Source organism: Sander lucioperca, chromosome 4 (genome assembly GCF_008315115.2).
Source record: "Sander lucioperca isolate FBNREF2018 chromosome 4, SLUC_FBN_1.2, whole genome shotgun sequence".
Lineage (NCBI taxonomy): Eukaryota > Metazoa > Chordata > Actinopteri > Perciformes > Percidae > Sander > Sander lucioperca.
Window position 1 is genome coordinate 31,978,154 of NC_050176.1, and position 15,485 is coordinate 31,993,638.

The 15,485-nt window shown below is 40.1% G+C and overlaps 2 protein-coding genes across 2 annotated transcripts; both read right to left on the reverse strand.

The window, feature by feature from the left end:
* Positions 1-1,329: 1,329 nt before the first annotated feature.
* On the reverse strand, positions 1,330-6,912 carry pla2g12a (phospholipase A2, group XIIA). Its single transcript, XM_031276748.2, has 4 exons — positions 6,535-6,912; positions 5,902-5,978; positions 4,526-4,691; positions 1,330-2,440 (listed from the first exon to the last, which is right to left on the reverse strand). The coding sequence occupies exons 1-4, from the start codon at positions 6,746-6,748 to the stop codon at positions 2,322-2,324; spliced, it is 576 nt and encodes a 191-aa protein (XP_031132608.1). The 5' UTR covers positions 6,749-6,912; the 3' UTR covers positions 1,330-2,321.
* Positions 6,913-7,125: 213 nt separating this feature from the next.
* Positions 7,126-14,770, reverse strand: dnajb14 (DnaJ heat shock protein family (Hsp40) member B14). The gene is made up of 8 exons (XM_031276742.2): positions 14,505-14,770; positions 12,397-12,562; positions 10,545-10,690; positions 9,404-9,604; positions 8,976-9,061; positions 8,689-8,798; positions 8,126-8,298; positions 7,126-8,031 (listed from the first exon to the last, which is right to left on the reverse strand). Exons 1-8 carry the CDS (start codon positions 14,644-14,646, stop codon positions 7,907-7,909), a joined length of 1,149 nt encoding a protein of 382 aa, XP_031132602.1. The 5' UTR covers positions 14,647-14,770; the 3' UTR covers positions 7,126-7,906.
* Between the last annotated feature and the right edge of the window lie 715 nt (positions 14,771-15,485).

The window sequence follows — 15,485 nt, forward strand, 5'->3', positions numbered from 1 at the left end:
TTTTTTTACAGAAGCCCGACTGATGAACTGATTTTTTTAGCCCAATGCTGATATTAATATTGGAACATCTGGTAACAATATATCAGAATCAGATTTGTTGCTATATAGGTTTTTACATACAAGGAATTTGCCTTGGTATCTTGGTGCGTAACGATAGACAGTAAGAATAAAAAAGTACTACAAGATTAATCACAAACAGAAAATACAACATTTTACAATACAAAATATGAATAATATGTAAATTAAATATATTTTTAAAATGAAAAGAGAAGGTATTGGCCAATATTATTTTTTTATGTTAACGCATAACATTAATGAACATTTTTTGATTGGGATCCCTTCAAATTCGGTCAGAAGTTGTGCCCAACATATGCACTCAGTGGTACATCTTGAAAAATAAACTTACAATACTCTTGGGTCTATGGAATGGTGACACTGTTGGAAAACTATTTCAAACATATATTTGATATGTCTGCAGTGCAATTTCTTATTACTTATCAGCCAACATATATGTTGATAAGCTATATCTGCAATAAACTACTAGGCCTAAAAATTGGTCTAAAGTGTTCTGGTACCAAGTAGCCTATATTTTTAAATCACCCCCTACCCCTAGCTGCTTGAAAATGGTGTTTGTTATGGCCAAACCATGACGAACACAAAAGTCCAATAACAAAGCACCATTCAGTTTTAGATCAGGCAGGCCATTTCATCCTAATCACACCCCTCCAGGTTTCTCCATCCTTGCACTTGTGAGTGTTGAAGTCCCCACACAGTAGGCTACTTGTACCTAGGGGGTAGGCTATCCTTTGGAGCACCCCACTACTCCACAACGAGTGGATACTCTGATCTGCTGTTTAGTGCATTGGCAAAGTCAGCCTTCCTCTTAGCAACGCGTATAGTGTTGACCCTCTTGATCTTAAGAGATCTCCAAAACAGAGGCGCTCAGTCGGGGGCGAGTATCCCCACACCTGTCCAACAGCCCCTCTCAAGGATGTTGCTTCTCAATGAAATAAATAGGGAAAGAGGATAAAGGCTAGAGGCAGAGGCAGGGACCTAGAAAAAATGCACCTGACCCAAATGCCTATTCCTGTGGGAGGTGGGCCCCATGGGTCAAGGCCTGGCCACGAGTCGCTCATCAGCGACTTCGCTCCCAGGTCTGTTCCAAGCAAGGTGCTGCAGCTCCTTCTTGGCCGATTCATGGGGTCTGTGAATAGCTCATAAAAACAGTGACTCATAAAACATTCAAGTACAGGGATATGATCAATCATGAACAATAACAGTGAGACTAGGGTTGGTACAGCCAAATATTAGGATAGCTAAACATCCAGACTTTTTTCAGTGAACTTTTTATTCATCAACTTCAAATAAATGATAGAAAAGCTGTAATCTTTTAGAAGAGGGATCAATGGGAGCTGAGTCACAGACCCACAGTGGTCCCTAGACTCCACTCTGGATGCTGCTTACAAGAAACTATAAACTTTTACTGTTTCTATAAAAGTGTATAGGATAACTGATAAACAAAATGATCAATAAAAGCATGTTTCTTTATTTTTATGACAGGTTTTCGCCACCGTGTTATCACATTGGCATCAGCGGAGTGCAACAGTGCATTCCCTGTCATGTGATATTTAACAATTATTTTACAAATTTTAAAAAAGGGTAAAACCACAATTGTCATTGTCTTACTTATCTATCACATGTTCCTAATAGGGTTATGGGGGGGGGGGGGTAATGTTTTATTTTACGGTCCATTTTTTCCTTATAATTTATTGAAGGTTTCCTGGAAAGAACTATATAAATGTGGTTGTAATTACAGGAAAAATAAAAAAAATTGACTTAAGTCAGTTTAGTTTGTTGTGCCGAGTTTAAAAGCTGTGGCTGGGTTCCAGAGAGAACAGTTCCATTTACATTGTCTTTGTTTTACCCATAATCATTACCACAAAACTTCTTAGGGAATTATTAGGAATTTACGAACCCGTAAAATAAAGTGCTACCCAAGCATCAAACAGCCAGGGAAACCCTGAGCACCCTGTTTCCAGTCCATCACAGGACAAACACATCACACAGTATTAACAAAATATAAATAATTAACTGCATAGGAAAGATATTAACTGTCCACTAGGTATTTTCACATTCACTTTGTCTAATATATGTCTACATTTCCAAACTCCAATAAAGGGAGGTGATGGACACAAGTCAGTGCAGCTCTGTCCTTGAGAAAATCTACAAGTCGGAGAGAAAAGTTTATTGCTGGCATCCTTCGTGTTGTCCGTCAGTGTTGTGCTTCTGAATCAGTCTACAGTCTTGCTCCTGTGGCGGTGTTACAGTTCCCTCTTCACTTCATACTGACACATACAAGACTCCCTCTGGCTATCTAGGTATGGCTTACATCCCAAGTGCATAACAGCGTCAAACAGCAGAGTCACTGCTGACTCACAAGCTGCCAGGAGAGAAAGAAAAGAACAAGAGGTTGAACATGAGCACAACAGGGGAAAGGTCAGCTGGTTTGAAAACGGTTGCTTGCTAACACGTTACTGTGAGTCAAAAACATTTTTGTGTGCATTTAAATACAGTAGACATGTTTTGATAAATGCAGATTTTACTGTAGAATAACGTAACATTCAGAATTTACTTTTGTTTTAAGAATAAAATTAAAAATCACATTAGCATAGAGAGCCAGGTGGCAAGACAGGTTTGATTTGACTCTTAAATATCGAAGCATAGCTTCTTTCCTTACATTTGTGCGAAAAGATTGCATTCTCAGGCGTACCTGTCCTACATTAGATCATATTGTATACTATTGTGGAACACTAATTGTAAATATAGAGCATTTATATATACAGATTTGTGTTCACAAACTGGCTGTGCTGACAGAGTGACAACACTGAAGTGCAGACGTCAAAAGGGGGGCTACAGTACAAAATATAGGCTTCTTTCACGTTAGGCATTTTGACATGACATGGTAGGAAAAACACAGGTGTTTATAATAACATTAACAATGGAACAGGGTTGTCTGTGCATCATTCAGCAGCATGCAGCTAAACCAGGTGTCTCTCATTAACAATGGCTGTGTTCTATTCAAGTGTCCCAGTAAGCAATGGCAGTGAGTGTGACAGGAGGTGCTTCACACGTCACTTAAATTGCCTCCTTGACTCCTCCGCTTGCCTCCCGTTCCTCGCGTCTTAGTCCCTTCCACGAGGAGGCGTGGGAGAGACGTGAGGAAATCACGGGAGGAGAGGCAACGAGCAAATGTGTTTTAGAGGGATGAGACGTCCTTTCCTCTGAAGCGTCACATTAAAAGGACAATTCCAGCGCAAAATGAACCTAGGGGTTAATAACACATTGGTACCGAGTCGACCGTTCTCTGGGATATGTTTTCATGCTAATCGAATGTGACCAGTTTTAGCGCAAAACGGTAATTAGCTTATAACGCTAGTCGTCGGGGTATGCTAAAGTAAAAAGAAATCACTATTTTATACCACTAACAAGGCTCAAAATAGCACCACACTTCCACCGTAGCATAATGAGGGTCCCTACATGTAAACCAAAGCATTGAGAACTTTGTAAGTGTACAGACAGTTTATTAAAACATAGTTTATAAAGACAATACAGTTTGGTATAAATGACCAGTAGAACGACAAACGCCGTGTAACCAGTAACCAGTAACATAGCTCAAGCACGGCGTTCGTCGTTCGACTGGTCATGACTGTTTTCCCAAGATGGCGCCTGCCTGTATACCGAACGGAATTGTCTTTTAATTGGGCAGTTAGCAACTCCTTCAGCTGCACGGCTTCCAGGAAGGCTGCTCTCGTGTACCCTCGTCAATAACTCCTCGATGATCCCGTCTCGATGCTCGCTCCTCGGGTCAGAAATAAGAGCTTTGAGACGGCCTTCAGGAGGGACAGAACAACTTCCGGGTCAGCCGAGGACCGAGGAGTCAAGGAACTATCAAATAAGGGACATGGGATGTACCTGGCATGCACCCAGAACCAGAACCAGCTAATTGGAATTCAGCCAATATTATTATTATATTTACCTGTGCTTTTCCTAAAAATGTTTCTTATCTTCCCGTTTTTGGTCACCTGTTAGTGATGATTATACTTGATTAGACCCACAAAGTAAAACAAGTTTTTTTGTTTATAATTTGATTTGCACAAGGACTTTTTCTGGCAGGATAACTGATTACTAATTGACAGTTGTTGTTTTTTTTAAATCAAATTTTTGGTAATATTTTAGCATTCCAAATACATGGAGATAAATCCCTAGATTATATTACTTTTTAATTCAATCCCATCTCATTCTGCATCTAATTTGAACACATTAGCTGCATCTCATGTCTCTTATGCGATAGCTCCTCGGTCCTCGGCTGAACCGGAAGTTGTTCTGTCCCTCCTCAGTGAAGGCCGTCTCAAAGCTCTATATTTCTGCCCCGAGGAGGGATCATTGAGGAGGTATAGGCGAGGACTCACGAGAGCAGTCTTCGCTTTGAGCGAATTGAGAAGCAGCTATTGACTCAGCCTCTTACCTTGGACACTCTTGGCCAATCCCAGAGTCCTTTGCACATTCCTGCAGATGGTCTCGAGACAGTCCTGGAACTGATCATCGCACTCATGCTTTTCACGGCCGCAGGTGTCATAGCAGCGGTCATGCTGGTTACAACATTTGGTCATGGACGGGATGCCTATGTCAAACTGGAAAAAAAAAGGTCTGTCACTCTTTATAATGTTTTTAGAAACCGCCTGTGGGAGACACGCATTTCCCTTTAATTCAAAAGATGTGATAATGGTTCAGTGATTGGTTAGTAAAATCTGAAGAAAAAAGGTTTTAGCAATGACACAAGGCACAATTCACTGTTCCAAGTTGCTGTTTTCTTTCTAAATCCAGAATAAGCTCCTAAATGTTATCTACATTAAGAATCAGGTGGGCTTCCATCTGACAAATCTGTGCACTTCCTCTTGGTAAGCTGAAATGTCGTCATTTGAAATGTAGAAACTAGGGCAGGGTTTTCACAGAAGTTTTGCAAGTGCCATAATTTGTTGCTACACCTGCAGTCAAAGGTGCTACTGAAATACAAAGGAAGGAATTACTGGAATTGTTGGGTCTTTGTAAAGTTTGTAGAGTGTGGTCTAGACCTACTCTATCTGTAAAGTGTCTTGAGATAACTCTTGTTATGAATTGATACTATAAATAAACTGAATTGAAATTGAAAGGTGTACAATGTGAATAACAACAGAGATAAAACCATACCCTGTGGCACCCCTGTGTTGGTGGTGTCTTATGTGAGGTAATCCAAGATGCATGCGATGATGCGAATGTGAAACTATTCAGGTTACAGTTAAGGAGCATAGAGGAGCATAGCTAAAATACGTGGCTGTATTGTGTTAAAAGCACTAGATATGTCACAGAACATTATTCTGACATATGTACCGCATAACTCCACATGGCTGTAGATCATATGTTACAGGTAAAGGAGGGCATCGTCCTTCATGAAAATTGGAGCAGGTCATTTCATAATATGTGAAGAAGTGAGAGCAACAGGCATGAGGTCCTTAAGTGCCCTAGTATTTGGCTTTTTGGGCACAGGCACAATACTTGATTTTTTCCACTTAACTGGAATCTTGGACTAAGACAGAGACAAAGACAATATATAGAGAAGCACCTTGCATTTCTGATCTGCACACACTTTAAGAGTATGAGAAAGGACCCCATCCTATTACAATCCTCTTAGGTCAATGGAATATTGACACTGTTAGTAAATTGTGTCTGTACTGCAATTTCTTGTTACTTATCAGCTAACATATATGTCGATACTGCTTATATATCGGCATGACCAGGGAAAAAACAAACAACTATAATATATGTAAGAAATCTCCACCCTCCAAACACTGTCAGACAGAGTACCTGAAATCCAAACAGTGGGGAGCCACATCCGTTGGGTGGTGGGTGCTTGTATCCAGGACGTTGTGCCGGCTTGTAATCTGTGAAAGAGGAGCAAAGGTGAAGATGTTTTTTGTTCTGCCACAGTCAGTTATCTTGCTGTTAGAGATAGCCACATAAGTACACAATATTGAATGGCTTACTGTGCAGCCCAAGGGGCGATAATGTATATTGTGGCTCCCAAGTATTGCATAAACTCAACATTCATTAAGTTTGTCTCCCACTATTTGTTAATAGTTATTTTATTTTAACTTGACATAGCAAGGAAAGGCACGTATGAATAATATCCCTGATGTTTAGGTGTAACCTATGGGCAACCAGTAAGCCAGCATGTACAACACAAGAGTCCTCATAAATGAAACACAGCCACTATTAATGTTATAAGTTTTTGACGAATCAAACAGACAACCGTCACGGAACGGAAATTTCAAAGGAGAAAATACTGGTTTTTGTATTGTCAGAAAACAAGTATTAAGTATTTCAGCTTAGCATGTTACCTTAATATCTGATGACATAGTGTGGTCATTTTTGGATTTAATACAGTAAATATATTACATATTGCACCTTTAAGAAAGAAGAAAGAAAGAAGTATCTTACCATCACTACACTTATAATGACACAGCCCGTCATCGCCACCAAACAAGTCCAGTGCTACATTCAGGTACGTGTCAATCTTATGTATTCCGTTACGGATAGTTTTCAGAGTCGTCCTCCAGTCTGGAGTCTTTGGCTCCTGATTACATGCAGACACACATTGGAGACATCCAAAAGAATACAAAGCCAACAGAACAACACAGCTGTGGTAGTGCATCGTCCACTTAACGTCGGAGCCAGAAACCAGCGTTTCCCGGATAATTAGTTTAATTAAGGCTGATTTATTCCTGATAATATTGTCTTGATGGCATCTCAAGTTTCACTTCTGGTTGTTTTCATTTCACTAGCTACCTGTCGCAGCTGTGCGGATATCGTTTCCGGGTTTGACGCTGTCACGTGGCTGCTGATAAACCAATGAGGATGATGTCACTAGTTAAAACGTCACGTCAGTCAAATAAAACAAGTTGTGATATTCAGTCGGTACATCAGTAGAGAATCTGAGTAATTCTTCTACCAATGGTGCATAGTGTATTCACTATGTATTGGCAAATTGACCTTTTCATATCTGAATCACAGACAAAACTACATCCAGTCTGTGGTAATAATTTAACTTTATTTAAATGATTAGGCGAGCATCGAAGAAAAACTTAGTTTCTTCTATAGTTTCTTAAATAACTGCATAAACTTCAAACATTCAAAAATGAAAATGTACAACCATTTAAGAAGAACAGCTTCATTGGCCTTCCATGTTAAGTCCAAACCAACTTCACATTTTTGAAGATGACGACATAAAATGTTCTCTAGTAGCAAAATCACAGGCATCGCTTCATCATCCGTTGATCTTCAACCACACTCAGAGGTAAGTAGGAAGCTAGAAGAAGCCTTGTGTTTTCTTTTCTTCCGGTGTTCTTCACAAAATAGACTTGGCTGGAGGATTGCCCCTCCAAACGAACCTGCAAAGTCTCTCATCTTATATTTGTGTCAAGCAGATGATGCCAAAAGCTGTTTGTTGATCTTAAGACAGTGATTTGTTTGGGTTTTCACTACTCAAAGCACATGCCTTTACAATCAAGTGTCCTTGTCCATCTTGTTTTCAGGAAAATACAAGAAAAGCAGAGTAAAAAAAAAGAAAAGGTCTGTGGCTTTCTACAGCGTATGTAGATTGGTTCATTAAGATGTAGCAAGGCGGTTCCTGGGGTCAGGTTGGAGTGACGAGGTTGACGGGGCGATATAAGGAGAGGGACATTTTAAAACATCTACAATAGAGCTAATTTATTTCAGTAAGTTTTTGCTTCTAGTGTAAAGACTCTTCCTTAAAAAAAACATGAACATACACATCTATTCATATACATTTACATGATCTAAAGAGCCCAACTCATCCTCCTCTGAATAGGCTATTTAGTCTGTCCAGCTCCCTGCAGTTATCCATGGTCATAAGTTCTGCCTTCTTGCGCATTCGGTCATCCCTGTATACCTTAGCAGCATACATCAGGTCTGTTTCTGGATGAGAAAAAACAGAAAAACAATGCAAATTATAAAACAGGAAAAAAGCAGAAACTAGTTTGGAGGGTGTATCATAACCATGGTTACTCACTTGTCTGCTTCTCCTTCCAACAGTTATTTCTGACATTAGATACGTAGTCGTCCTCCACATTTTTCTCAATCTGCTGCATCGCCGAGCCCCTAAACTCCGACTTGAAATCTCTAGAGACGTAGTAGTCGACTTTCAGGTTATCTGTCTGCCGTTTTATGGTCTGACCCGTGGACCTGGAAGAGATAAAGGGAGTTGCTGTCAACTTCAGTAATCCCCCCTCATATCTTAAATCCTGAAATTGTTTTATAGAATCAGTTGTTTGTGCCAACATTTTATAGTACTTATTAGAAAAGGTATAAACCAATGTTGTACTTATTAGAAAAGGTATAAACCTGGATACTTTCTAGTTGTCAAACAGCCTCATTTAACAAGTAATGGCAATGGCAATAACAGTTCCAAAGCTCCCCGCAGGAAGGTAATAGAAAACTGGCTTTCCAAAACTAGACCTCGAAAGAAAACTAAATGGCCCTCAATAGCAAACATATGGCCACCAATTTGCTGTTAAGAATATAAATTCCACTTATCAGTTTTCAGTTATTTAAGCAAATCGTCAAGGAACGTACGGTCTAGAGTAGAGGCTGTAGGGTGGAGGGGACACCATCATCTGGCTCAGTATTGACACTAAAATCAGGACCACGATGGGCATCAGCTGGATAAACATTGAGAAACCACCCTAGAGGCAAACACAGCACAATCAGTACTTCATTTTCAACAACACACTATGATAATGTACAGTCAAAACATGTAGTTTCTAAAGCTGCACAGCAATTTAAATTATAATGTACATGTGCAAATTAAATTTTATACATCTTTTAAATATAAGATACAAAATGTGAAGCCATGTACGTACATCTCCCCTTTCTTCTGTTCTCTCTTGTCGGGAATCCGTCTGATTGCTATAGCTCGTTCTGCTGTTGGTGAAGGTGTGTGTACTTGCTGGAGACAAAAATATTGTGACTGAGGTCAGATACAAAGATCAGTATTCAGAACTATGTGTTCATGCTGTCATACATTATGTCGAAAATGTAGTCCTGCTGGGCAATTTTTAGGGCCGGGGAAAAGAAAAGGATGCACCGGACACAATTTACCAAAACACCAAGATAACATGGTTACAATTCTCACTTAAACACTCCCATCTAAATTAAAAAGACAAGATCATTAGTTGACTACTAAAGCGATAACGTGACATTACAAGACTAAATAAATAAAATCAATATATTTGGATAAAACACAAATCACATTTAAGTGGGAAATGATGAACTTTATGTGCTCACTTACAGGAGGGGAAGCCACCTCCAAAGAACATGTTGAAGAGGTCCTCAGGAGTGATGTCGGCCTCAAAGCCCCTGTGGAAGTCAAAGCCTCCTCCTCCGCCTCCTCCGTGGGAGTGACCCGTGCTGCTCGGCTCCTCTCCTCCTGTCAGGTCATACTGCCGTCTTTTGTCTGGGTTGCTCAGCACTGCATATGCATTACCAATCTCTGAAGGAGGACACAGTTGATGGATCAAAGAGGGGAACGAGTTATGGACATAAATCATTTCATGCTGTTTTTCGTTGTAGGTGTATAAGTACAATGCTTAGAAGGGCTGCACGATTTGGAGAAAAAGTCATGTTGCGATTGACCATACTGTGATTGCGATATAATGGTATCATGAGTCTACTTGCTTGATTATCAAGGATAATGCACAAAATACTAACATTTAGAAACAATATCGTTATCGAGGTATTTGGTCAAAAATATCGTGATATTTGATTTTCTCCATATGGCCCAGCCCTAGTGGCTGGTGTGTGCGCCAGTGTTTGTCTGTGTGTGTCGGCCCACTCCGACATTTGGCGACTGGAGGGTTAATTTCGGACCCTGCACACGCGCTAGATGTCCATACATTTTCGATAATCGTCCAGCCCTACTTTGTACAACCTCTTCTTAAAGTCTGCATGCTCTGAAAGCCTCTACACTTGTGATGCTCACGTGACCATACACGACACCTGCGCGTGTGGGAGCGAGAATGGCACGTGCGTTAAGTGAGCAACGTCAGTGAGTGATTGGTCAAGCAAGGAGGGAGAGGGAGCGTAGTCAGAGAGGCTGTGTGAGGGAAAAGCAAGAGGAAAAAGAGATAGCAAAGACGATGTGAAGGGAGTTAAAAGTGAACAATAAAACAACAAGCTTCTTAACACGGTGGCTTCATCTGTTGTTCATATTGTGGATACAGTGAAGGGTGTAGCAACGTGGAGACTGCAGTGCACACAGAGACTCAGTGTAAATTGCACATTTTTTGCGGTTATGTAATCGCACAGAGTGACATCGCGATTAATCGTGCAGCCCTAATGCTTATATATTCAAAGTTTGCATTACATATAGTATTTTCATATAGCAATATTTCAAATAGCTTAGAATAGATCAGAAAAGAACAACCATTTACTTTTAAAGGCCTCTGTGGCTCCAGGCGCATGATTTTTGTCTGGATGGAACTTGAGCGCTAGTTTCCTGTAGGCTTTCTTTAGCTCATCCTCATTGACTTCTTTACTGACACCCAGCACTTCATAGTAGTCCTTACACCGCTTTATTCTGAAAGACAGGGACAGAGACTGAAGTAGCTGAACACAATCCAGCGGATCATTTTTGACCGCACCAACAGAAAGGCAGGTGAGAAAATATTTCCTTTAGTATTAAATTCTCTTTACCTGTCACATTATGAACAGCACGCATGTATACTTTATTTATTACGGACGGGAAGATCGGCACATACACTGGCCTATGATGCATATTCCAGTCTGGCATTAGGGCTGGGCTATATGGCTGAAATCAATGTTACAAAATGAATATCCATATTTTTCAAATAATAATTGTAAAAAAAAAAAATCCAATAAGCCATTTTGTTAGTTTTTGATTACAATTTGCTGGGAATAATTAATTTGGCCACATTCTGCTTTGTGATGAATTATGCATATAAAGGAGCTGATGGAATAACATTACAATGGAATTCTAATTCGTACAATTTCATGCGACAAATAAAAATTGATTGACTGACTGATTGATTTAGACAACGTTAATGATATGCTAACATCATCATGATATACTAAAAGTCGATAATATAAAGTTATCGCCCAGTGTACCCGTCACTGAATCATGACTTGAGTAGGACTACTAATGAGGTCATAAGTTAAAGTGCTCATATTATGCTCATTTTCAGGTTCATAATTGCATTTAGAGGTTGTACCAGAATAGGTTAATGTGGTTTAATTTTCAGAAAACACCATATATTTGTTGTAGTGCACATTGCTGCAGCTCCTCTTTTCACCCTGTGTGTTGAGCTCTCTGTTTTAGCTACAGAGTGAGACATCCCACTTCTATCCCATCTTTGTTGGGAGTTGCACATGCGCAGCAAGTACTGCTAGCTTGTCAGTTGCAGAGTATGAGGGAGTGGCATGCTAGCAGCTAGGCGAGCATTATAACGTGTTACAAAGTGACGCACGTTCGTCACCGAAGTTAAGGCTGGACTACAATAGAGCTGTTTGGAGCAGTTTGTGAACAGTGTTTTCTGTTGGAGATGGTAAATCCCTTTGGGGTGGACTTTGGGCTTTTTCACTTTGTAAACTTATAACATGCACAAAAAGATATATAACACAATAAAGGAACGGGAAAAAGCCAAAAAGCATAATATGAGCACTTTAAATGAGACAGTTTTTATGTAAACATAGCACACAACTGGTCTTATTTTTCTTAGAAGACATGATGCAATTTTAACCCACTAAAGCTTACCCAAAGGATTTAGTATAAAAACACAATGGAGTAGAGATGTTTGAGGTACAATACACTGGTAGGATTGCGTAATGACGAGCAGCATGTTTATAGTTGCCATCTGCAACTTTCTAGGATCTGATTGGAGGACATCTGTGGATCAAATGCACCGACTTCCTACCTCTCTCTCTGTAGTCCTATCTCGCGATCTAAAATTAGAGCATGTAGTTGTTACCTGGTATCTAGTTCACACATGCTAAATGTCTCTCACTTTATCCCCTCATGGGCAAAGCACCAAGCTGAAGAGGATCCCATGACAATTAGCTATGTGTGCACAACACTGCAGAGACTACAGTGTCCTCCTGTAGCCACAGATGAAACAGCTAATCAAGTATGATAGAAACAGTACTGCTAAGGGCCAATCGTATGAATGCACCAAAATAGGCAACTGAAATGGGGCAGATTACAGTACCTCTTAGTGGGAAAAGAAATACAGCATGAAAGGGAAGACCTAGTGAACCTAAAATTCTCACCTTTGCACTCCTTCAACCTGCTCTTTGGTGAAGCCTTTAGAAGACTCGCCTCCTCCAGACTCTCGGCTTTCCTTTTCTGGCTGGGCACCGGTGCTTTCGGCTGCTCTCCTACGATATGCACCATTACCCGCTGAGCTCCCATTCTTCGTTAACGCGTCCAACAAAGCTGAAGAAGAGAGGAAGAGGCTAAAGATGAATTAAATGAGTTAAATGAATAATGTAAGTGTCCCAGCTGTTAACAACTTCTTTAAAGAGTCACTAAAGATTATATATATAATATATAATTTTTCAGATTCAATATGAGTTTGGATTTTAATATCAGTCATTCATCATTCAATAGAACTTTGTTACACTGCTTAAATTTGTTTGACCAAATCTATATTGCACATCTTTGCTCAGACACAACACACTACGATTACTTCCAGTTGAAAGATTTTCAAGTATTTACTCAATATTTACGCATTTATTGACACATTTTAATAGCAGTGTCCATCCAGTAGTCTTACTTTCAAGTTTGCCATCCATGTAGGAAATATAGTCAGTGATGCAAAAACACATACTCAAAGTCAGACAGCAACAGTACAGCATCAGTAGAGTAGCCTAATCATCTCTCTCTCTCTCAAATGCTTTTAAATGTTTTATTAATGCATTGTTCCTCATTATGCAGTCACATGTAAAATAAGCACACAACTACTGCCCTTTTGCAGAACCATAATCCCTCTTTTCCATAGCACAGACTTGCACTTTTAGTGCCAGAGGTGTTGCGCAGCAGTGGCTCCAAACTAAGTAGTACAAACTACTGAAGAAACTGGTGAATGTTCAGATATTGTTTCCCTGTTTTCACTGTTTATTTATTTGCTCAACTTGGAAGGTCAGCTATGCTAACCTTTTAACTACAATCGTTTAAAGCAATAGTTCAACATTGTTGAGTGTGTGTTGTCTTTTTTCCATATACGTGTATATATATACCATTTAATATAAAAAGCAAATTGTTGTCCTCTTATGTCAGTAGGAAAACCCCCATGATTACTCCTACCAACAAAGTTACAACCCCTCTAATCTTGCCAGGACAAGGAACACACGGTCCCCTTACCCTTAACACACTTTATATTTTTCCTGTTTACAGTATTTATTTCAATTCCTCCCCCAGTATAACCCATCCTCTTTGGCACATTGTTTAAAACATTTTCTTTACAACTTCTCTTTTGAAAAATGGCTTTTTATATTGGACATATTATCCTTGATGATTTGCTAAAACTGATAAGTGGAACTTGCTTTTCTCAACAGCAAATTGGTGGCCATATATTAGCGCGCACACACACACACACACACACACACACACACACACACCTGTTTACAGTCATTTTACAGAGACACAGTTGTATGTCCCGGATTATCCTATACACTGGGTCAATTATTCAATTAAAGGATTGGCAGTTAGTCCGAGCCGTAACTACATCCTTCTCCAGGCTCCACCTGCCTATTCTGCCCTCCCCGAAATCCCTATAAATCCACGGCCTTTACACTAAGTTACAGCATCAATAACGTAGCTAGGCCAAAGTGTATTACTTGAAGTGAAAGTAAAATGACAGCTAGAAAAAATGCTTTAGAGTCCAGCTAGCTTTTAAGACATTACAATGAGTGACAGCTAGCATTGCCCTCTGAATCAATGAAGGCTTGATCATGGATTGACGTTTCACGGTTAGCTAGCTAACTTGTGTCAGTTGTTGGTATTCTGAAGCATTACAATGTTTCACTGATAGCGGCAAAGTACATGCACCCAAAATGACTGACAAGTCGACAACAGCAAAGCGCTGGCTAGGTTAGTTAGCGAACATAATGCTAGGCCCACAACTTAACGTAGCTAACGCTAACTCGGATGTGTGTTGCCTAATTTCGTGTCTTACAAACACACCTTAAGCGTGACTAACACCAACTAGCTAATTATACAAATGTGTTTTGCAAGAGTCAACAGGTAATCTGCTGCGGCGTAAACCGCTAGCTAGTGATGTTAACAAACGTCAGCTAACGCTACTAGCTAAGCACTTCGTAATGTACAGCTCCGGCCGGGGTCAATCACAAACAGGCGGACCTAACGTTAACGTTACCTTTGGCTCTGTCGGTTGGATACAGCTTCTCGGCTTTGTTGAGAAACTTCAATGCTTTCTCTTTATCTCCGGCTTCGAGGGATTTCGTCGCTATATTTATACATTTTTCTGCTTCGTCTCTGTTTCCTTCCATCTTCTTCATCCCTCTTCCTCCTCCTCCCCCAGAGTCAGCTGATCATCTCACTCACCACTTGCTCACCAGCACTGGCAGCAAAATCCAACCTACTACGTTTCCTCTTGTTATATAAATATATAACAAGAGGAAACGTAGTTACTATATTTTGTGTTCATTTATGAATGGAAAAATAGGGATATTTGGGAATTGGTGGATGAATTCTCAGATCTTTTACTTAAGGTACAGTACAACAATGTAAAAATGCTCCATTACAACAAAATCCTTACGCACATGTTGCCGGAAGTGATTTCAGATACTTCTTTTAAATGGAATGACCCGCAAACCTTCCCTCAAACTACAGTCTTGCACCCCCCTTGGAGATTTTAACCCAGGTAACAATTTTTGGTTCCCAGAACGTTCTGGGAACGTTCGTTTTTGGCTGCGGGAACGTTCCCTGAAGGTTAGTTTTTGGTTCCCATGGAAAGTTTTCCTGGCGTTTAGGGAACGTTAGTTTTTGGTTACATCGACCGTTCTCAGAACGTTCCCAGAATGTTTCCCTAACGTTGCAACCTTTAGAGAACATTCCCCTAACGTTGTAACCTTTAGGGAACGTTCCCCTAACGTTGTAACCTTTAGAGAACGTTCCCCTAACGTTGTAACCTTTAGAGAACGTTCCCCTAACGTTGTAACCTTTAGAGAACGTTCCCCTAACGTTGTAACCTTTAGAGAACGTTCCCCTAACGTTGTAACCTTTAGGGAACGTTCCCCTAACGTTGTAACCTTTAGAGAACGTTCCCCTAACGTTGTAACCTTTAGAGAACGTTCCCCTAACGTTGTAACCTTTAGAGAACGTTCCCCTAACGTTG

Bases quoted from the DNA above. Each gene is read 5' to 3' on its own strand.
- pla2g12a (XM_031276748.2), bottom strand. From the start codon at position 6,748: ATGCACTACCACAGCTGTGTTGTTCTGTTGGCTTTGTATTCTTTTGGA. The intron at 4,692-5,901 runs GTACTCTGTCTG...TTTTTTTTCCAG, and splicing joins CCCCACTGTTTGGATTTCAG to TTTGACATAGGCATCCCGTC. The intron at 2,441-4,525 runs GTAAGAGGCTGA...CTCTCCTGGCAG, and splicing joins ATTGGCCAAGAGTGTCCAAG to CTTGTGAGTCAGCAGTGACT.
- dnajb14 (XM_031276742.2), bottom strand. From the start codon at position 14,646: ATGAAGAAGATGGAAGGAAACAGAGACGAAGCAGAAAAATGTATAAAT. The intron at 10,691-12,396 runs GTGAGAATTTTA...CCTGTCTTTCAG, and splicing joins CAGGTTGAAGGAGTGCAAAG to AATAAAGCGGTGTAAGGACT. The intron at 8,032-8,125 runs GTGAGTAACCAT...TTTCTCATCCAG, and splicing joins TTGGAAGGAGAAGCAGACAA to AAACAGACCTGATGTATGCT.